General features: G+C 50.3%; 8 protein-coding genes across 8 annotated transcripts; 5 read left to right on the forward strand and 3 right to left on the reverse strand.

Moving 5' to 3' along the window:
* Window positions 1-2,000: 2,000 nt before the first annotated feature.
* On the reverse strand, window positions 2,001-3,707 carry VC83_04223 (uncharacterized protein; the record flags this gene model as incomplete). Its single annotated transcript, XM_024467858.1, has 1 exon — window positions 2,001-3,707. One exon carries the CDS (start codon window positions 3,705-3,707, stop codon window positions 2,001-2,003), a length of 1,707 nt encoding a protein of 568 aa, XP_024324488.1.
* Window positions 3,708-5,542: 1,835 nt separating this feature from the next.
* Window positions 5,543-8,423, forward strand: VC83_04224 (uncharacterized protein). The gene is made up of 6 exons (XM_024467859.1): window positions 5,543-5,642; window positions 5,724-5,733; window positions 5,784-7,053; window positions 7,100-7,169; window positions 7,217-7,284; window positions 7,332-8,423. The coding sequence occupies exons 3-6, from the start codon at window positions 5,957-5,959 to the stop codon at window positions 8,299-8,301; spliced, it is 2,205 nt and encodes a 734-aa protein (XP_024324483.1). The 5' UTR covers window positions 5,543-5,642; window positions 5,724-5,733; window positions 5,784-5,956; the 3' UTR covers window positions 8,302-8,423.
* On the reverse strand, window positions 8,407-9,192 carry VC83_04225 (uncharacterized protein; the record flags this gene model as incomplete). The annotated part of the gene is made up of 1 exon (XM_024467860.1): window positions 8,407-9,192. One exon carries the CDS (start codon window positions 9,190-9,192, stop codon window positions 8,407-8,409), a length of 786 nt encoding a protein of 261 aa, XP_024324482.1.
* Window positions 9,193-9,905: 713 nt separating this feature from the next.
* VC83_04226 (uncharacterized protein) lies at window positions 9,906-11,565 on the forward strand. Its single transcript, XM_024467861.1, has one exon. The coding sequence runs from the start codon at window positions 10,045-10,047 to the stop codon at window positions 11,482-11,484; it is 1,440 nt and encodes a 479-aa protein (XP_024324485.1). The 5' UTR covers window positions 9,906-10,044; the 3' UTR covers window positions 11,485-11,565.
* Window positions 11,566-11,624: 59 nt separating this feature from the next.
* Window positions 11,625-12,768, reverse strand: RPE1_2 (RIBULOSE-phosphate 3-epimerase). Its single transcript, XM_024467862.1, has 3 exons — window positions 12,351-12,768; window positions 12,017-12,265; window positions 11,625-11,963 (listed from the first exon to the last, which is right to left on the reverse strand). Exons 1-3 carry the CDS (start codon window positions 12,594-12,596, stop codon window positions 11,703-11,705), a joined length of 756 nt encoding a protein of 251 aa, XP_024324484.1. The 5' UTR covers window positions 12,597-12,768; the 3' UTR covers window positions 11,625-11,702.
* A 279-nt stretch (window positions 12,769-13,047) lies between these two features.
* Window positions 13,048-16,777, forward strand: VC83_04228 (uncharacterized protein; the record flags this gene model as incomplete). Its single annotated transcript, XM_024467863.1, has 2 exons — window positions 13,048-13,157; window positions 13,229-16,777. Exon 2 carries the CDS (start codon window positions 14,003-14,005, stop codon window positions 16,775-16,777), a length of 2,775 nt encoding a protein of 924 aa, XP_024324491.1. The 5' UTR covers window positions 13,048-13,157; window positions 13,229-14,002.
* Window positions 16,778-17,581: 804 nt separating this feature from the next.
* Window positions 17,582-18,376, forward strand: VC83_04229 (uncharacterized protein; the record flags this gene model as incomplete). Its single annotated transcript, XM_024467864.1, has 2 exons — window positions 17,582-17,698; window positions 17,813-18,376. 2 exons carry the CDS (start codon window positions 17,582-17,584, stop codon window positions 18,374-18,376), a joined length of 681 nt encoding a protein of 226 aa, XP_024324490.1.
* Window positions 18,377-18,864: 488 nt separating this feature from the next.
* Window positions 18,865-21,054, forward strand: VC83_04230 (uncharacterized protein; the record flags this gene model as incomplete). The annotated part of the gene is made up of 6 exons (XM_024467865.1): window positions 18,865-18,880; window positions 18,930-19,157; window positions 19,460-19,539; window positions 19,598-20,413; window positions 20,552-20,623; window positions 20,671-21,054. The coding sequence occupies 4 exons, from the start codon at window positions 18,865-18,867 to the stop codon at window positions 20,063-20,065; spliced, it is 792 nt and encodes a 263-aa protein (XP_024324680.1). The 3' UTR covers window positions 20,066-20,413; window positions 20,552-20,623; window positions 20,671-21,054.
* Window positions 21,055-21,097: the final 43 nt, after the last annotated feature.

Here is a 21,097-nt window from a genome sequence, read left to right on the forward strand (position 1 = left end):
TCTTTGTACGTGTCAAACCACCCTATTGTCATGACACTCCTTCGATATTTGTGTCATGACCCTTCGATTCGCTTTAGTCTCTAGTACTTATTTCACTATGTCCTTCACTTCACCTGCTTTGCTCACTTTGCTCAATTCGCTTCACTTGCTGACCTAGATCAGCCCAAATGTTGACTACTGGCTTAGGCTCTCTTGTTATTGGCTCGCTTCACTAGGGCTCGCTTCACTAGGGCTCGCTTCACTAGGGCTCGCTTCACTAGGGCTCGCTTCACTAGGGCTCGCTTCACTAGGGCTCGCTTCACTAGGGCTCGCTTAGCTAGGGTTCAGTTAATTAGTGCCTTCGCTTATTTGGCACTAGGGATTTTTACTGTTATATAAGCACTTATTGCTCATGTCTCTTATTGATCTTTAGCTAGCAAATTATATACTTCTTGGCCTTCTTGCAAATCATCCTGCTTCGACTTACTTTGCATCCCCTTACTTCAAGTCGAACCACTTAGCCAACCTGTAGTCCCACCACTTGACCTCTATGGTATAAAGTATATGCTTTGGAGTCTGAACTACTATACCTTGTCCTACTGCTTCGAGTATTGAAGTCTTCACATTATACTTCAGATACTTCTGCACCTCAGTCGAACTGTCCTTACACCTATCATAACTTGTTTTGTAACCCCACTCGTTCTTTGTGCTTTAATTCTTCTTCCTAATCATACTTGTAGATGTGGATGTTGTTTAATGAAGTGTGGAACCCACTCTTAGCCAAGAGGGAAGTTGGGAATTTGATCGTGTTGGTTGTGTTAGCTGTGTTGATTGTGATCATGAGTTTCAAAAATGCGGAACCCCGCGAGTCGATTGTCTCAAGTACCCGAAACCCATCCGACTCGGTTCCGACTCGGTTAGCCCACCCAAATGATCACACGTGACCCCGCAGCTACCCAGAGTCTACTCCCTAGAATGAGAGACGAGAAGGCATCCTTACAAAACAAGAGGTTCAACTGCCCTCTATAATTATCCCCTTCGTTTAATCCAAGTTAAAGGACATCAAGGGAGGGAATGTTGCCCTAGAGGTATTTCTTCCCACCGAAGTCAGTACCTATCCCACCCTCTCTAACAAAAGCTGGCTTTTGGTTTTTTAGAACCTAGTCGGGAGTCCATGTTTCCTTGCCTAGAGGTGACTTGCAATCCGTTTTGTGAAGAACCTAGTGGGACTTTTGTTAAACACATAATTAGAGTTTGACGACTTGATTGAGAAACTACAGGGGCGAAGCCCCTATATATACACAGTTGGTATACAGGCTACGCATGTGCAGCGTACTGCCAGGAACGCAGTTCCAACAACTTTTGGCAGTTCGGGCCATAGTACTATGTTTCTGGTTCACAAAATGACCATGGTACTGTACATAAGAGAGAAAGGGTTGTGCATGGATTACTTCCCGCTATAAGATAGCAGTTCTTGCAAGTGTATCTGCCGACTTTCTTACAATCAGTGCTAGCACTGTCCGGATTCCAGTTCATACAGACGAATTCCGGAGTTGCCATTGTGTTGTAATGATACCCCAAAAGTCAGCCGTTGAGTTAAGATTCAAATGACTTTACGCACCCGGCGTATATAAAGCCTTGCTGCCTAATACGATTTCCCCGGATAGTGGCAGCGGGTGTCGGCTCTGCAACAGAGTATAAAAGTGAGGCGGACAAGGCTGGCAAATAAGAAAAGCCTTTGAACTTATTGGCCATTATAGCGGAGGCTAATGCAGCTAATGATATCCATGTAATTTATTTAAGCTTAAGTTACAGTAACAGAGAGGGCGGCACGGATTCCTAGCTTTTAAAGGCCGGATTACCTAAATAGGCCGGCTGTGTAAAAATTTCACGCCTCTTCACAATAATTAGAGTATTTCCGACGTATTTGCTTCATTTTCATTGGTCTATCAAATCTTGGCATATTTAATGCGATGTATTCCAAGTTGATAATCTCCAACGCGGCATGGTATCCCTTAAAATCACTTTGTCCCCCCTTCATTCCCTGGTCTGATATCACTTGGCATCGTCACAACACACTCCCCATCGCCATCAAGCCAGCACGCCCCGGCATTGCGGACTCTCCTCGAACTTGCCAAATATAGAAGTAGGTATACTTCTGACACGATTTCGCCCCAGCAATAGATGCGCCATTTCTCTCCTTCCAATCCCGTCTTATGTCCTCCGTCCTCGCCTCCTTCACCAACGTGCTCGCGATCCCTGACACACCAGACTCCCCACCCTGCCTTCCCTCGACCAATATACTCGCGGAGAAACTCCCACGTCTTCTCTCTTACTCGATCGTCCCACCCCACCTCGCCATCGTGTACATCGATACCCCAATACCCCCTTTCATGTTTCCGTATCTCCCGACTCTGCGACACGGGGCGAAAACGCCCATACCCAATCTCTGCTGCAAGTTTCGCAAGTGGCAGCGTTAGGAACGTTGTGCTTACCTCCTCCGAGCCAGTGGCGGGTAAGTGGTAAATTGTTGATGAGCCTGGTATGCGGGATGCATGGCGCTTTCTCGATGGTCGCTGCGACGGTATGGAGGAACTTGGAGCTAGCACGGGCTTTTCTGAAGCAGGGAGGGCTGGGTTGGTCTGTCGACCTTCCTGATCAAAGGGGACGGGAGGTGTGTCTGAGACATGAGTAAGATCGCTGAGCAGGTGGGTAGATTTGCGTGCCGGGATTGGTAAAGGCAATGAGGGGAAGCTTCGCTTCTTGGGGCTTCGGCGAGGGCTATCTGGCGGCGGGGTTCTGCGGACCTGTAGGTTGTATTGGCCGAGTGATATTTGCCGAGGCAGTGATGGTGAAGAATATACTTCTGGGCGTAATGCAGATGTCAGTGTAGTGGAAGGCGCCTCTTCATTCCGTGTAGGCGCAGGGCTCAGTGGGGAAGTTATCTCTTTGGGATGTTCTTCCGATACATGAGCTCTGCTTCGCAATATTGGGCCAGACTGTCTTCCCCCATTTCCTATGTCAAAACCAAGTGCCTCAGCTGGTGGGGGAGACAAAGGCACTCGTACAGGAGATGGCGAAGAGTAATATGGGCTTTCAAATTGAGACAAGAACGTGTCTCGAATGACTGAAGGGGTTGAGCACGTTGGTATGGAAGGGGGAGATTCCAACTGGCTCGTGGAAGTGCCACCAGTTTCACGACGCGGGCGCGCCTGTTCAACTAGTGAACTGATTATGGGCCTTGATGTTTGTTGTTCCCGTTTTATCCCTTTTCCAAACCCCTTTTGGCCAGCATTACTTGGTCTACCCCGGTCACGTGTGCGGAACCGTGGAGAGTTCATGCCATCAACACTCGTGAAGGAAATATCCAAAAACTGTATAGCGGAAAAAGCGGCGGTAGTTATCTTTGAGCGTGTGAGGTATTCCCTTCTCGGGGCAGAGGAAAGCTGAGACGCTGGCAGGCAGGAGTCTAGGCCATTCGAGAACATGTGACTTTGATCCTCGTTGGATTGAGAGTTGCGTATATCAGCACGAAGCTGCCGGTCTGGGCTCTCATCTCCACCTGACTCATCATTCCCACTCGCTATACCATCATCATCGTGTAAATCGATCCGTCCCTGGGGTTCGAAATTGAGGTAGGCTGCCGCAAGTGACCGATAGAGCGCATCTTCTTGCCCAAGACTTGGCGCCGTCGTATGAACGAGGATTTCAAGACGATGGTTGGCCATGATAACTGCGCCTTATAATCGGCATTATAGCAACTGATGGAGCTCAAGACAGAAATGGAGAAATGGCGACAGCTTGATACTGGTGTTGTAGATATCTCGCTGGAGTTGCCTGTATTGAGTCAGGTGATTTGATTTGACGCTAATACTATTTAAGCAAGGTGCAGCTGTGAATGAACTTCGAGGACGACGAGAGTAGGGGTTGGTTCAGCGTCAGTTATCATTGATTACATGATCTTCTCTACTAACTCTACAAGACATGGTTTTTTAATAATAACCCAGCTAAATAATGATCTTATTCAAAGATCTACCGGAGCTTTGCTTGCCAGCTTGGCAGTCCTCGAGACGTTGTGGGCCCACACGTCTCGAAACCCACAACTTGTGGGTTTCACCAAGCTTCTATCGGCCCTAACCTCGCGTTTTAGAAATCTCAGAACGCTCCAGGGCACAGAAAATCAATATGAACTTGTCAGTCTTCGAAATTAAGGCGTTGTCTAGGCGAAACGCTAATTTCATGCTTGGCGACCCCGGTCCTAGCCTCGAACATTCTGCTAGGAAGCATCAATGCCGACTGGCACAGAGCTAGTATTGCTCTCTAACTCGGGGTTTTCAAACAGTCGGCTTGCTCTCCGGTGGCTACAGCAAGAGTATACAGCTCCGCATAAGAATACAAAGGTGCTATTTCTCGACTATCACGTTAGTCATACAAGTGATGATTTCATCATTACAGCTAAAGAACACAACATTATCATATATACCTTCCCATCACATCTTACACGCGTTTTACAGCCATTAGATGTTAGGATATTCCAGCCTTATAAGCACTAGCACCAAGAAGCTGTGCTTGCTGCTATACGGGATATGGATATTACCTACGACTTGTAATCATTCATGTGGGATCTTACACGTATGCAGTAGCAGGCCTTCAAGGAGTCTACTATAGTATCTGCTTTTCAGAAAGCTGGTATTTGGCCAGTAAGCTGTACTACAGCTCTTGCAAAACTACGTATATACTCGCAGCCTATAATACAGCCTATAGAGCCTACGCCTACTCTACCAATCCGGGTTTCTACCCCTAAACCCACGACTTTTAGGAGGGTAGAAGAAGGGCTACAGCACTGGAAACAGCGGGTTCTAGAAGGCTTTCAAAGCAGAGCTACAGGAATTGGCTTATTGGCACCGAAGAGGTGGTGGTAGCAGGCCAACTCCAGGAGCTCGACCTCGGACTGTACGGCGGCAGGTTGATTAGTCTAAAAAGCAGGCAGGCCGAATCCAGGCCCGCCTTCAATTTGGAGGCGAGCTCTCTGCTAACCAAGCCCACGAGCTTCGGGCTGAGAAAGTCGAGCGTTTGGCCCAGAAGCTCCAGGCCAAAGAAGCCCGGATGGCTATCAACCGGGCCCGCAAACAGCTCCGTAGATCTGGAATTGACGCCCGGAAGCAGGAACGCCTCTGACTAAAGAGGGTGGCATTCTGCACCAATGCCAGCCTCCCAATTCCTCCAGAGTTGGGAGGACCCAATTCCTGACCCAGAAGCCTCCGAAAGTGAGGGCGAGGAGGAGTATGAGACCGCGGGCGAGTGTGCGAGCGAGCGTTGGAGTGAGCATGGGAGCGAGCGTGTGAGTCGAAGTGATAATTTAGCAGATAGGTATATTATGTACCTTTACATACAAATTGCTATGGACAGGTACTTACGCTTATAATCGTGAGGTGCCGCATCTTGCTTCCTCTCATGTGAAGTGCCGCAACTTGCTTACTCCAACCTTGAGCGAAGCGAAAAGTTTAGTCACGACGATTAGCGGTGAACGGACGTCGCGAAACCGCGCACATCGCTTCCGCTCATTTTGAAACCGCGCAGATCGCTTCCTCCAACCTTGAGCGAAGCGAAAATTTGCTCACGACGATTACCAGTTCTAGTCTTAAACTCCAGTGGAGAACTCCGTAGGTGACAGTTTACTATTCTACACCGTTACTCTGCAAGTTCTTCGGATTTTTTGGACTAGGGGCTAATAGGTATGTTAGCATGCTAAAGGCAAGTTATACGTTCTATTACATCAGGCACACAAGAACTTACAATGCAAGTATATGCTTCACAGCAAGGATGGTAGTCATCGCATTATACCGCCAGGGATCGTACTGCATGATCAAATAAGATCGGGCGAGAATAAACTTGGCACCTAGCGGCGCTTGAGAAGAAAAATTACAGAACGTCAATGTAGCGGTCAACGTTCCGACTCGCTCCAGTCGGCATCACCATGTCGGATTCTCTTAGATCGCGTTCTCGCGGCCATCAAGAAAACATGCAGGAAAATGAGAGAATGAGGAGAGGTCAATCCCATTTGCCTCCATTGAATTTCATAACCGTCCACTATGCATATTTTATCGTCACCTGCTTGGTATGCTCTCTCATCTTCTGGGGCGCCTCAAGCCCCGCCCAGAGCATTTCGTATACGGACTCTCTCTTCCTCGTCGTCTCTGCAATGACGGAAGCCGGCCTCAACACCGTGAACCTAAGCACTATGACGAGCTTTCAACAAACCATGCTCTTCCTGTTGATTCTTATCGGCGGAAGCATCTTCGTAAGCATCGGGACGGTGCTGGTGCGCAAGCGTGCCTTTGACAGTCGCTTTAAGCACGTTGTCAAGCTGCAGAAGGAGCGGAGAAGGGGTCACAGGAGGAGCTTCTCAATATCGGCAATGAGGAGTGGTCCTATCCTGCGACGGTTAAGGAGCAGACGGGGACTAGAGGAGGCAGTCGATGATGACTTGCCGAAGTCATGGGCAGATTCAAGCTCACGAAACGCTACGGCAGGAAAGTCAATGTCTGATCCGATGGAAACGGGGCGGAATGGGACTCCAGGTGTCGTAGTGACCGCAGAGAGTGCTGCGGACGAGGACGGGCATAGAGAAGCGACGCACCTGAGCGGGGATCACATTTCATTTATGCCGCATGATTCATCTTCGACGAGAGAGAGCCGCCGGGTGCTATCTTCTGTGGGGCCTGGACCCCATTTGAGTTCCACGTCACTCAGAGGACCTTTTGCGGGCACTAGAGGCCGTCAAGGAAAGGAAGTGAAAATGGAGGAGGAGAAGGAGAAGGAAGAGGACCCACCGGACAGCTGGTTCCCAGGATATCTTACCAGGCACACCACCGGCCGTAACGGGCAGTTCTTCGGTCTCTCAAGGGCCGAGAGGGATCACCTTGGTGGCGTTGAGTATCGTGCTATTCAACTACTAGCATGGATTGTGCCCATATATTTCGTACTATGGCAGCTACTAGGGTGCCTTGGTCTGGCGGCGTATGTTGCTCACAATAAAGCGAGCGTAGCGCAGGAGAACGGCATTAATCCTTGGTGAGTTGAGTTACCTTTTTGGTTGGAAATAGAGCTAATTGGATAGGTGGCTGGGTATTTTCAACGGGGCTTCTGCGTTCAATAATTCGGGAATGTCTTTGCTGGACGAGAACATGGTATGATACAGTCTCTCACTCAACTGAATCCCACTAATCAAATACAGATCCCGTTCCAAACTTCAATATATATGCTTACAACAATGGGCTTGATGATTTTAGCCGGCAACACAGCGTATTTGTCCCCACATCTCCTCTTTTGCTCCTACTAATAAAGTCCAGATATCCACTCTTCCTCCGCCTCATCCTATGGAGCATGCTTAAACTCCTCACAAGAATTTACCCCTCTGAAGATCAATGCGCAGACTATAAAACCACTCTGCGCTTTATCCTCACCTACCCACGCCGTGTCTACACGAACCTATTCCCCAGCTCTCAGACCTGGTGGTTATTATTAATGTTAATCGTCCTGAACGGCATCGACTGGGCGGCATTCGAGCTTCTCAACATCGGCAACAGCACCACTTCAACGATCCCAGAGCGCTTCCGCATCCTAGACGGCCTGTTCCAAGCCCTTGCCGTCCGTTCTGGCGGCTTCTACGTAACTTCGATCGCGAACCTCCGCATCGGACTACAAGTTCTGTACGTGATCATGATGTACATCTCCGCATACCCAGTCGTGATCACCATGCGGCACTCCAACGTGTATGAAGAACGGTCTCTCGGAATTTACGCCCAAGATGAGCCGTATTCTCCAGGAGGTCCACGGATCGGGACACCGGCCTCCCAGCTGCGGCGAGCATTATCAAAAGCCATTACATCCCCCTTCCCAAGCGGGGCCTACAACGCACACGACTTCATGTGGCAGCAGATCCGCGGTCAGCTCGCTCACGACCTTTGGTGGCTCGTAGTAGCCATCCTGCTGATCTCCTGTATCGAAGTAGCGAATTTTGAGAAGGATCCCGTGACGTACTCGGTCTTCAACATTATGTTCGAGGTTGTGTCAGCTTATGGATGCGTGGGGATCTCACCGGGATTACCGAACAAGTCGTATTCTTTCAGTGGCGGCCTTCACACATGCTCGAAGCTGATACTATGTGCGGTTATGCTCAGGGGCCGGCATAGGGGGCTGCCTGTTGCATTGGATCGGGCGGTGAGGTTACCTACGGCAGCCGGCGACGATGACGAGTTGGAGGAGGAGGATTCTGTAGTCAGGAGGACCAGGCATATACATCATGGGGGTGGCGATTAGTAGCGTTTATCCAGCATTCACTGCTTATAATGGGTTGATATATCATAGTGGTCTAACCCGCCATTGTTGAATAGCGATTAAAATAGAATAAGTTTTTATGAGGAATTATTCCTTAGATTCCATTTCTCGGAAATAATCATACACCTCCTGGGCAGACGTGATTTCAGAATCCCAACACTGCCTGATAACGCTCCCGCACTTTATTCCAGACACGTCAGGATATACTTGGGCCTTGTACCTCTCTTCAACCTCATTACTCGACAGTTCCTCGAAAGGGATCTGGCCAGTCATAATGAAGTAGATAGTAGAGCCGAGGCCAAACAAGTCATCAGACACGGTCTGTTGGCGATGAAAATCAAACCCAGGACGGGAATACCTTCTACCAGCACATGCTGATGCCCGTGAACCTTCAAGAGATGAGCCACTAAAGTCCGAAATTTTAAGAGCCAGATTCTGGTCCAGCAGAAAATTCTTGGGCTCTACATCGCAGTGAACGACTTTTGCATCATGCAGAAACTGAAGTCCTTCAGCCGCGTCTTTTGCCCACTGGAGTCGCCGTGCTGTAGAAAGCGCCTCGTTATTCACAGAAAGAAAGTCTTTCAGTGTCCCGTTTGGCATGTATTCCATAGTAAGGACGCAGCTCTCCGGATCAAAATCGAGTGTTCGAATAAGACGAGGATGCTGGCCTAGCTTCTTGTAAATGAGATTCTCAGTCGTGATGTCTTGACGCGCTTTGGCAGCGCGAGAGCCAGGCCAGGGTGATTTAACTACATCACCATTTGGTGCGCAATTCACAATCCCCGATGCACCGCTGCCTATGTAGCCGCGCTTTGATCCAGAGTATTTGATTTCCACGACGGGATTGGTATCTTGAGAAGTTTTGGCGCTCATTGTGAATTATGTTCTTACATACTATATTGTGGCCTTCAAAAGCCAGTTTACTTGGGAATGGGAAAATATCGATTTCTAGCTACGTATGCACAGCCCGTCTCCAGACTTTGGGCCGGACGGCTACCTGTTTATACGCGTTGTAAAAGTCTCATATCTGAGACATACTGGTGCGAGGTTTCTCCGAGGCTTTGGGTAACAGCAGGTTCCGAGAAACGGAACGAGTGCTTTTGGAGGGCGATTAGAAGGGAGTATTTAACTTCTCAGGTAATATTGAGGATTAACACAAGACATGTTTCATCCAGCTTTCACACTTCCTGTCTGACTGCCGGTTATATACCCAAAAGCGAAATCTCGTTCCACAGCATATCAGCTTTAGTGAAGCCACAAATTGCCGTTTCACTAAGAGGTCAAAGTTTTGGTCGATCATTTACCTGTTTGATAGGTCAAGATATCAGCCATCTTATTCGATTGCCCAAAGGGCCCACCTCTCATCCCATAGCTCAATATGGAAAAGCAGGGGTTGATGTGATGGTATCGGGCAACTCGCTCCACTGAGACCTGTCTGGTATAACTGCAAGCCAGTGTTCTCGGCGAAGGCAACTCAACATGGCTAGCTTCCCAATCTGGATTTCGATGGAAAGACAACGCGATAATCAGGTAGGTCACATTGATATATCTTTCTCAGGGGTTTAAGTTATAAACCTATCCCCCAACCCACCCCCCCCGGGGCAAACCGAAGTGAGAAACAACTTCTTGGACTCGACTGTTCAAAAAATAGTTTCAACGTCTGGTGTCCTCACCTTAGCACAGCTCCTCAACCTCAACCCAAACCGAGCCACTCTATCCGCCGCCATGCTGCTCCTGAGCCTTCTCGTCGTACCCGCCCTCTTCCACCTATCCGTAGCCGTGGACTCCCAATGTCCGCTCGATGACATAAAGCGCACTCAGTGCATGGGACCTAAAGACTGCCTGTACCCACACCCTACAAGATGCGACCACTTTATCCGTTGCGAAGTGAACAACGACGGAAAGACGGGCCTACCACATATTAATGATTGCCCGTCTCCTCTCGAGTGGAACAACAATATCAAGGAATGCGATTTCCCGGAGAACTCGACGTGCCGAAAGGGAGATGGCGTGGACACGACGACTGACGACGACGTTAATAGGGCCACCCATATATTACCTCGAGGCAATAGTGCCGAGAATAAGATCCGCGACGAACCCTTCGTGTGCCCGCGCAAAGACTTCATCAGCAACAAATGCAAAGAACAGAACGGGTGCATGTACCCAGATCCTAAGAACTGCAGGAATTACATCCATTGCGATTGGCATGCCGACGGGAAGACGACTACTGTAACTCAAAAGTCATGCCCTAAATCTGCTAATGGTCCTCTCGAGTGGAACGATAAGGAAAAGAGATGCGTCGGGCCGAAGAACTCGACGTGCCGGGCGAAAAGTGGCGTGAACACGATGATTGATGGCGTTCTCAACGAGGCCAGCGGTATTTTACCTCGGGAGGATGCCGCTCCCTTCAAATGCCCGATCAGCGACATCGTGGTTACCCAGTGCCGCGGCGCCAAGGACTGCCTATACCCGAACCCGGGGAGCTGCAACTCCTATATTCAGTGCAGCGTGGGCTCTAACTTGCTGTCAGGCGCACCCACTGGCGCACCGACTGTCAAGAACTGTCTACCTGGCCACGAGTGGAACGATAAGGAAAAGAAATGCGATGTTCCGGAGAAATCCACGTGTCCCATGTATGCGAACGGGGAGAAGAAGATTCAAGACGACCGCCCTTCCAACGGGGCCGGTTGCACGGGGCCTAACTGCCCCACAATAATGCCCATCAATGACATTATCAACGGTCTTGGAGATTCCCTTAAGAAGGCTGGTCTTAAAAGCCACGGCGGCGAGAAGAAGCCTCGCGAAGCCGACTCCAAGGACAAATTCTCATGCACCGGGGCTGGGTGCCCAGGAACGGTCATCGGCGACGTTGCAAACGGCCTCGAAGATGTCCTCAGGCAAGCCAAAGACAACAGCGGCAAGAAGAGCGTCCACACCCGCGCCGCCTTCACCTGTCCCACCCAAGACATCATCAAAACCAAATGCAAGGGCCCAAGAGATTGCAGATACCCAGACCCCGAGAGCTGCAGTCATTTCTATCTATGCTTCGTGAACACTGACGGGAAGACTGGTACCCCGCATAACTACGCGTGCGGACAGGGACTGATGTGGAATGATAACCTCAAGTCGTGCGATTGGCCGACTTCGTCGACGTGCAAGCTATAGTTGGAGTGGAGAGGGTATCGGGCGCTAGACCGAGGTAATAGGAGATAGAGATGAATCTATGTAGAAATGATAATACTTGCTAAAAGAAAGAAACGCCTACCAGCAGCAATTCATTCGCAGATCAGCCTGGTGAGATGGTGACTGATGACAAGATTTATTTAGCTATGTACTCGAAGTCTATGTATGTAAGTTTTGTAAATAGTCGCTCAATCACCCTCCTAACTCCGCCTGGCCTCCACAGCCTGGTGCAGTTTGGCGATCACATCTTTTGGGGACTGAGCACCAAAGACTGCTGAGCCCGCGACGATGACGTTCGCGCCTGCATCGGCAGCTTGGTCGATAGTGCCCAGACCCAGGCCGCCGTCGACCTCGATGTTCAGTTTTGGGTACTTCTTCCGCAGCGCGGTGACCTTGGGGAGTTCGGAGGCCATGAACTTTTGTCCGCCGAAGCCGGGCTCGACGGTCATGACAAGGACCATCTGGAGGTTGTCAGTAAATATGTTCTTCGGGTTGATGGGGAGGGGTATAGTACATCTGGTCTCTCCTCCGCTACTGGGTTTTCCAGGATATCCCACAGCACATCAACAGGGGTATTGGGCTTAATCGCAATGCCAGCTTGCATATCCTGCTCATGGATAAACCTAATAAGCTCCTTCGGGCTCGTCTTCTTATCCGACGTCTCCTCCGGCGACTCGGCAGCCGTAGAATCGATGGCAGCCTCATAATGGAAGCAGTACAAATCGCAGCCCGCCTTCTTAAAGTCCTTGACCCACTTCTTGGGCTACACGTCTCCCATCAGCCCAGCCCAACTCCTCGCTCGCCTCTAAACCGCATGAGCACGAGCGTGCACGGGCCGGACAACTCACCTCAGCAACCATCATGTGGCAGTCGAAGGTGCCCGTGGCATTGGCGGTGGCGGGGCGGTCGACGTGCGAGCGGATCTTGGTGACGACGGGGGCGCCGAAGGTGATGTTGGGCACAAAGTGGCCGTCCATGATGTCGATGTGCAGCCATTGCGCGCCGTACTGCTTGATGGTGCGGGAACACTCTGCGCCTAGGTCGGCAAAGTCGGCGGCGAGGATGGAGGGCGCGATGATGGCGGGGGGGGACATGGTGGAAGGGGCTTTGGGTGAGAGGAGATTGGGATGGCCAGTGGCTTGGGTCACTGGTGAGTGGTGACTGGTGAGAGTCGCGGTGGTTCGCGGTGGTTCGCGGTGGTTCGGCGCGAAATAAGAAGTGGTGGAGGGTGAGCGCGTAGAGAGGTTTTGGGATGTGGAGATGACGCAGCGGCGGCAAGAAAGCGCTTGGAGGGGTAGCTTTTGGGGGGGGTATGGAGGGTTAGTGGCCTAGTATATCAGGCAGACATGTCAGTTTCTCTGGTACCTGACCTTAGTATAGGAACGTCATATGAACTGAAGTACCATCCCATCCATAATCTATCTGTTGGCGACAAACAACAATCACTCTTTCTCCCTCAAAACCTCCAACTCCAAACATACTTTACCTTCAGTACACATACACCGACAGAATCTACACGTATCTGCTCCTCCCTTCCTTCCTGTCTTCCTTCCTGTCTTCCTTCCTGTATCTATTGTTGGAAAACTGCATAGAGCGATCCTACTCTCTGCATCTCAGGACCTAGACCTTTCATACTGTATATCAATACAATGCCAGTATCTCGCATGCTCCCTTCCTCCCGCGCATACTCCCGTGCATACAGCAAACTTACTCTCCCATCTCACAGTGACTATGGCCAGCTCAAAGGTCAGTTCAACGTCGGTCATGGTCGTTTAAGTCGTCGATCAGAGGCCGGTCACACAGATGGTCTATTTTTTGGCGCCCGCTGGGCGGTTCCATACCCGTCGGTCCCCCATGATTCGTCCAAACATATGCACGCAAGCGCCAAATGAGGACCATTCCGGAGCAAAGTCGACGCCTCTCCATGCTATTGATTCTATTATTACTTTAGCCCTACTGTCGATGCCTGTCATGCCTGCGAATTCCCCCTGTTCTTCCGTCTCCATTGGATGCCACCGATCAGCATGACCTCGCACTACTTGTTCCGTTCAAACCGATCGCTGGCTTCATTTGCTCGTTTCGACGCTCCTCGGCCGCCAGCTTGTCCATACCACGCACATATCGAGGCGCAAGTGCCGTTTTGGTCTCGCAGATGGCCTCCATCGGGTCGCTACCGCTGATGGGATGTGTGCGCATTACCGCCCCGCTCAATTACGCTCAGCGCTACGGTAAGTCGTCGAAGAAACAATTGTGGTATAAACGTTCCTTTGGCCCCATTACGAAGTTACCCATCTATTCATCCATTCTCATCTTCGTCGTCGGTGTTTTTTTTTGTGTGTCAGTTTATTTGTTTTGTTTGTGTGAAGTCTTCGTTGATCGAAGCATCCTATCGCTTGTAATATTTATTCCCGACGCTGCGCGTCAACAATTTTCAGTATCAGTTGGATAGACAAACCAAAACACATACAGTTGTCGCCTTTTCAGGTTCTCTTACGTCAAAATGGCTTCGCTAGATTTCTTACCAGCTGCTACATACGAAGCTCAGTCGTCCGTGCAGGCTCCACGGCGACGACGCTCACTTAATACTATAATGGAAGACGATGAAGAATCAATGAGAGGAGGAGACGATAGAGAAGATGATCGCGGACGGCGTGGATCGCCGTCCCCGAAAGCTCCAAACTGGTCAGACTGGCGCTCTCCATTGAGCGACCATTTCCCAACACCCAGAGGAAACCACTTCATGATCGCTCCACTCATGCCTGCTTCGCCATCCTCACCCGCCGACAGCGAGTATTCGCAAACCTCGTCCAGGCCCTGGACCAGAGATAGCGTTGGCACTCAAGCCACGGATTTCGACGATTTGTACGACGTCTCATCCGACGAGGAAGACTCGTACAAGGCCCGCCAGGCTCGCTCTTCAATAGTTCGGGAAACAAGCTCTCGCAAGTCGACAGCTTCGCCCCGGCAACGCAACTCGCTACCATCTCTCATCATTCCCCAGTCGAATGAACAATGGAAGGCCATGGCTGCATTCAAGAAACTCGCCTCGCCAGTTCCCCCAACCCCACCACCAAAGGTGCCAATGTCGCCCGCTGTTTTCCAGTACCTCGCAGAACAGTCCGCGCTCGCAGTACCGTCATCCTCAGCCCCACCGTCGCTCGATGGAAGCTTGACTTCCGAGCAGATGGCTCTCATGTCGGCTCCTCCTACTCCAAACACTGGAAACGAGGAGAACGACGATGTCGATCAATGGGGAGGAGTTCAGCTACAGCCTGCGGCTATGGCAACCCTCCAAGCCCTTTCTGGGGATGACATGTACGACATTCCCGAACAGGTGATTGAGCTTCCAATCCGATCACCAACAACGGAGATGCAGCAAAGCCCGCCACCAATCAATACCAGCATCCACAGAAACAACTCTGTTGTTCTGTCACCCGAGCAGCAACAGTCAATGAGCAGCTTGACAGCAATTGAGATTCCGTCTCCAGGAGGATTCTTCGCCAGCTTGTCGAATGCTTCTAGGCACACATGGCACATCATGCCTTCCAGTCTTAACAACGATGCTCCACCGTCCTCGGCGACAGCAGAGCACTTTTACAAGACGCCATGGATGTCCGAGCCCATTGAGCGCATCGTTGAGGTGACCGAGTCCATGTCTGACGGATGCCCAACTGCTCGCCCAATCCTCCTGAAGACTGATTTGGAGGAAACAATCAAGGGCCTAGACTCTCCTATTGAGGAGATCATCGCCACGGAAATCATTTCAGATTACGACATTACCTACGTCCGCAAGCTAAACGAGGATTCATTGGAGCACTTTGATCGCACCCAGCTGTGGCTTACTGCTCAAACCTCCTACCTCTCTGCTCTGATCAACCCAACTGAGGCGCGTGACGACGAGGTAGCCATTCAGAGGCGCGATTCCCAGATCGTAAGAGGCGGCAAAGCCACCGTCGACTCCGATAGCGAGACTACACCGAAGAAGAAGACCGTTCGCTTCTCGGAAGTCCCAACGTCAATACTCGGTGTCAGCATCGTGGTCGGCCGCCCTCCTCCTCAACTCACCCGCCTGGAGTCCGCCTACTTCCGCTCTTTCCGCACCTTTGTTGCCGTATCGCGCTACCGCGATACCTTTGTGCACCGCACACCCCGCTTTGAGGCTCTGCAAATCCAGCGCACAAACTTCCCCCAGGCATACCGCAATCAGCTGCTCGGCAAGTTTCAACTCAGCGTTGTGCCAATGAGCGCAAAGAAGCGCATGTCCTCCAATGTCGCACGCGGTGATGAGACAGCACCCGAGGACCCAGCCAAGCTCAAGGCTGATAAGGAGAGAGAGGCGAAGGAGCAGATGAGCGCTTCGACGTGGAACGTTACGGCAATGAAGATGCTCAATGGAGGCCGCCTGATCGCCGCACCCGTAGCCAAGAAGCTCGCTCGCCTGTCACGCATGGGACCTTCCGCCAACGGAACCCCACGCGATCGCGCTCGCATCCTCGATCTCGGCGGACAAGCCACCTGCGACTGGGCATGGCACTGCGCGACCGAGTACCCCAACACCAAGGTATACACCGTCAGCACCAAGACCTCGCGCCAGCTATCCAACTCCAACATCCACGGCCCGGCCAACCAGCGCCAGGTAGCCGTCAACAAGCTGACCAGCCTCCCCTTCAAGGACGACCAATTCGACCTCATCTCCGCCCGCAACCTCGCGCACATCCTCAAGGCGTGCTCCGAGAACGGCGAGGACGAGTATGATGCTTGCCTCGCGGAGTGTATGCGCATCCTCAAGCCGGGGGGGTACCTCGAGTTCAACATGCTCGATTCGGATATCATGAATGCTGGTCCCCTGGGGCAGGCTAAGTCCGTTGAATTTGGCTTCTCCCTCAAGACCCGTGGTTATGATGCTACGCCTACCAAGGCATGGCTCGGGCGTCTGTCGCGCGCTGGCTTTGTTGGTGTGAAGCGCGCGTGGATGGTCCTACCGATGGGGACGCCGACGGCGGTGGCGCGACCAGTGAGCAGGGATAGTATGGGAGTTGAGCGGCCGCTGGAGCTGGAGGCGATGGTGATGGGGAGCACGGCGGGCGCGGCGAGTATTACGGGGCTTGTGGGCGGGTGGGCGTGGGAGAAGTGGATGCTGAAGCTGCAGATGGAGATTGGTGTCGCGGAGGAGAATTTGCTGGAGGGCGTTGGGGAGATTGTGGAGGAGGGACGGAAGGCGGGGGCGGGGTGGAGGGGGTTAAGTGGGTGGGCGAGGAAGCCGAGAAGGGGGTAGATTATGGGGGTGTGGAGGGGGGTGGATGAAGGATGAGGATGAGGATGAGGATGAGATACGTGGGATGAGATGTGGTGGTGGGTGCATGGGATGGCGCGGTGGTGGTTTTTGCTTGGCTTGATACCAGATAGTTAGTTGCGCTTTAGTGCTTTTAGGATCCGGACAATATACCCCTCTTGCCAAGCAGATTTGTTCTAAGTTAAATGATTGTGAGGTTGTAACAGTTCTTGCAACAAGCGAGCCTTTACTACAACAAAACTTTTATGCCGACTTTCCTCTGCTACTTTCCAACCTTTGAACTTTTTTCAACTTTCATATTCCTTTCAACCTTCTTGTTTTATCTTTGAACAACACTCCTACTACAAACTTTCCAACTTTCCAACCTCGAAACCTACTTTCCTCCTTACTGTCCGCTTCTACCCTTCCGTTCGTTCTATCTTTGAACAATTACCATCGCCGCCTTTAACTTAGCAATACGAAGCTACAAATTTCGCCAAAACTACATGAATTCAAGTCTCAGTCACGTCGATACCTGAATTTACCTACAACCTCACTCTTCAGAGCTATATATGCCTATTTAAGCCAAGGAGGGCTAGAATCCCCTTATTTTCTTGCTTATTTATACGCTTAAATACTGACAAATCTATAGTATTACTCATTACGACCTCATATTGCTTCTATCGATGTGAATTTACCCTGATGATCAACCTCCGAGTTATCGCAAATTGAAATCGTTAGTTTTGGTAAGTCTGGAACATGTGTAGAGATTGAAACTGAACTAACCTTTTTAAAGGCGTCATAACTATGCCTCCAAGCAAGAAACCGTGCATAGCAACAGCTGTCGCAGACAGCCTTGAACCCCCTGATGGCAATGCAATTACGAGTCTAGCATCTGAGCCACAAAGGGCGCAAGAATCCTTAGTAAGGAAGGATATCCCTACACATGTTTAGAGGGGTCTAACACTTCCGTGTTAGATTGCTACCAAACCTATAAACCAATCTTCGAACACCCTATCGAATGCTCCTCCTTTTTAGGCCGCAAAGGCAAGCTTCAAGATCAAATATCTCTATGCAAGCAAGAAGGGCCTCTCTAAGGCCACTCCCGCCACATTTGGCTATGATAATGTCGCATATCTCCGGCGCATTGCCCGTTCAGCTCCTGTCATTCGAGCAGTTACCCTCTTCGAAACTATAAACAAGGGCCAGCAGGTTAACGCATTTTTTGCGACTCTGGTTGTCTCCCTACAGCAGCCCGACCCCACGGAAACCTTTTGCGAGAGCGTCGAAGTGCTGCTCGAGCAGTATAGACAACTCCGGTCTGAGGCTGGGGAGCTCAACAACTCTGGAGCTGCGTCGAGTCTGGCGAAAGGGACCGCCACCCACATTCAGCTCTTGACAGTAACTGCCGGAATTATATGGCACCTATCTAATGAGCTGAGCGAAGTGTCTGAGATTCAAACGACAGATCCTAATGCTGACTTCGACCTCGTCGACACATGCGTAAAACAATGCCTTCTTTCAACCTTGTTCCAAACGATGGAATTTCAGTCCGACCTCCCGTTCTTGGGCCACTACTTGAATATGGAGAGGTTGAGCTAGAGAAGTTCAATAGAACCTATACGATTATTAAATGGACACAGTACCAGCTAGCGAAATCGAAATTCCCAAAGAGCTACCTAAACCCAAAGAACAATAAGAAAAACCCGTCGCTCGACCAGTTAACGTCCCTAGCAGACAGATAAGCCAGCCTGGATGAGGGGTAGCGATCGTGATACTGGCTAAGATGGCACAATCCCATCATTTCAAGCCTCTGAGGGGGAAAGGTGCATTCGATATCTTTCGAGCTTGTACGGGTGCAAGACGACACTGAAATAAATGATATCCTACAGCAATACACCCAGTAGAACATCTTCGGGAAAGGGAAGAAGTTGCAGAAGTCCCGGACAGCCTGTGCCTCGGATATCAAAAGCATCTTATTAGGAGAGCAGTATCGTGATCTCATCAGGCGACAGCTCAATCTAATGGCGTTGGGTTTGAATTTAGCTACCTTACATATGAAAAGGAAGGAGGGAATACGATTCCTACACATGTTTGGGAGGATGCGTATGTATTTACGACCCTACTAATCCCAAAACCGAATTGTCCTAGCCAGACATTCAAAAGATTGTGGCAGCTAGTGAGGAGACGGCCTTTACCATCTTCTATACATTGCAAGTCGAAGACACAGACGACGACGATTACCCATGGAAGTACGATGGCCCACCTATGGAAATAGAAGGACTTCTAGATGAGCTGCAGAGCATCAATCTAGTAGCCGAAAATCGTCATGTCAGCCCTGTCGCTGAGAATATTAAGGCCGCTACTGCGATCATTGACGCTGGTACGATATTAAGGCTGGCGAGAAGAGTGCCGGATCCCTTCTGAATATGGCAATGGTTTCAACGCTAGCTAAACAGCCAACAAAGGTATCGTTTCTTGAAGAGATGCTTACTAGGATTAACAAACATGGCATGGCTGGGATGCCGTCTCCTATGCGACTCTTTGGCTCTGCCTCATCTCCTGAGTGTATCGAATACCACTTAGGCCATAATGTAGGAACTACCTCTGGCCTACATGCATATCAAATGATGGTCATCAGTTGACTGGCGCTCCCAACTGGGACTGGCGATCTCCATCGGCCAGGAAAGAGATTGCCAGAGACTTTCAAAAAGGCAGTCATTGAAGGAGGGGCTGCAGGCAACAATTCAGGTATTCAGGCAGACGTAAGTATTACCCTACACATGTTTAGAGGTCGCTGAAATCTATCTAACATAACTATAGGCCGAAGAAATCAAGACTCCAAAGGATATGGAGACATATTGCAAGATCCAGAAACTTTTCTCTGGTGGCGACCACTTAACTGGCCCCCCCTTAGACATCTGTCTTGATGTTCTAAACGCCTCGAGGTTTCAACCACACGATAAGTCGAAATCGATATGGAAGTACAATATCGGAGCCCTTCCAGATACCTGCGTTAAGGCCCTACGAAATCAAATTAGTGCTGTGTACTGGATGATTAGCAAGACGTTTGGATTATTACCAACCCAAGATCCATCTAGCAAACCTGATCCTACCCGAGAGGCGATTTCACAGAGAGCAGCAGCCTACTTTGTTACTGCACCTACATACGGCGGCTTCGTTGTCGACACGATGGGGTTTACCCTCTTATTATACCGAAGCTACTTGATACGGTATGGGGGTCCTGCATATGCTACTCAGCAGGGCCATCCTGTCGTGGAGCAATGGTGATTAGCCATTACAGAGCTATTCCCAAATTTCCGGCTGATAGTTGCTTATGGTGACACTCCTGTTGACCCGAAGCAACGCGTATCACATTTATCAAGCGCGGCAATGAAGTCCTACCCAGACAATCTAAAGTCTGGCAAGTTGCTCAAGCGGTTAAGATATATCTTCGATACCACTAATCCTGCGGTATTTGAGACTGTGCTCTTTTCGTCATATGAGACACTCGTGACTTTGGTTACCGAGACACCAACAGTCGAGTCCGTTATGGACGCAGAAGCCACAGGTGACTTAACCGTGCTATCTAGCTGGCCTAAAGTTTTTCATACTATTCTGCTCGATGAGGGGCATAAAGTAAGGAATATCGTTACCCGAGTTCATAAGGCTGTAGCTCTTCTAAGGCGGACGTCAATTGGTTTGCACCAGCCACGCCAGCACTCAACAGGTGTAACTCCTACACATGTGTAAGAGTCTAGCTAATCTTCAATATAGGATGTGTGCGGTCCTTTGTCTATATCCACTTGAAGCTCAGGAAGTCGAGTATTGGCACCGACAGCAAGCGTAGTAAGTATCCCTCTATATATCGTTTAATATCTAACTAATTATGATAGCAATTATGAGGAAGCAATGGCGGATTGGGCTGGGCCTGGCCCAGGTGTTGATACAGCAGATGGAACTCTAGTGGATGCGGCAATTTCAAGAAGCTTTCCTAAAATTGCAGGGCCTCTTCGGTCGATGACTATCAACTCGCTGTCTCCGCTACTCAGCCGGCTCCAGAACCTATTACTCCATACCTCAGTTAGGAACCAGACAATGAGCTGACACTGTCGACCATATTCAAACGATGCGCGGGAAGGGATTTAATGCCTGGCAGTTCGCCTTTGCGACGAAAGATGATAACCGCCCCCTTCATACAGGCTTCGATCTACTTGCGTTCCTGACGTGAGGAAGTCCCAAAATGTAACTCATCCTTCGAGAGATTCGCAATTTATGGGGGTTAGTTGGTGGTGGGTTTGGGGGGAGGGGGAGGGGAGGGGA

Source organism: Pseudogymnoascus destructans, assembly GCF_001641265.1.
Source record: "Pseudogymnoascus destructans isolate 20631-21 unplaced genomic scaffold scaffold_9, whole genome shotgun sequence".
Classification (NCBI taxonomy): Eukaryota; Fungi; Ascomycota; class Leotiomycetes; order Thelebolales; family Thelebolaceae; genus Pseudogymnoascus; species Pseudogymnoascus destructans.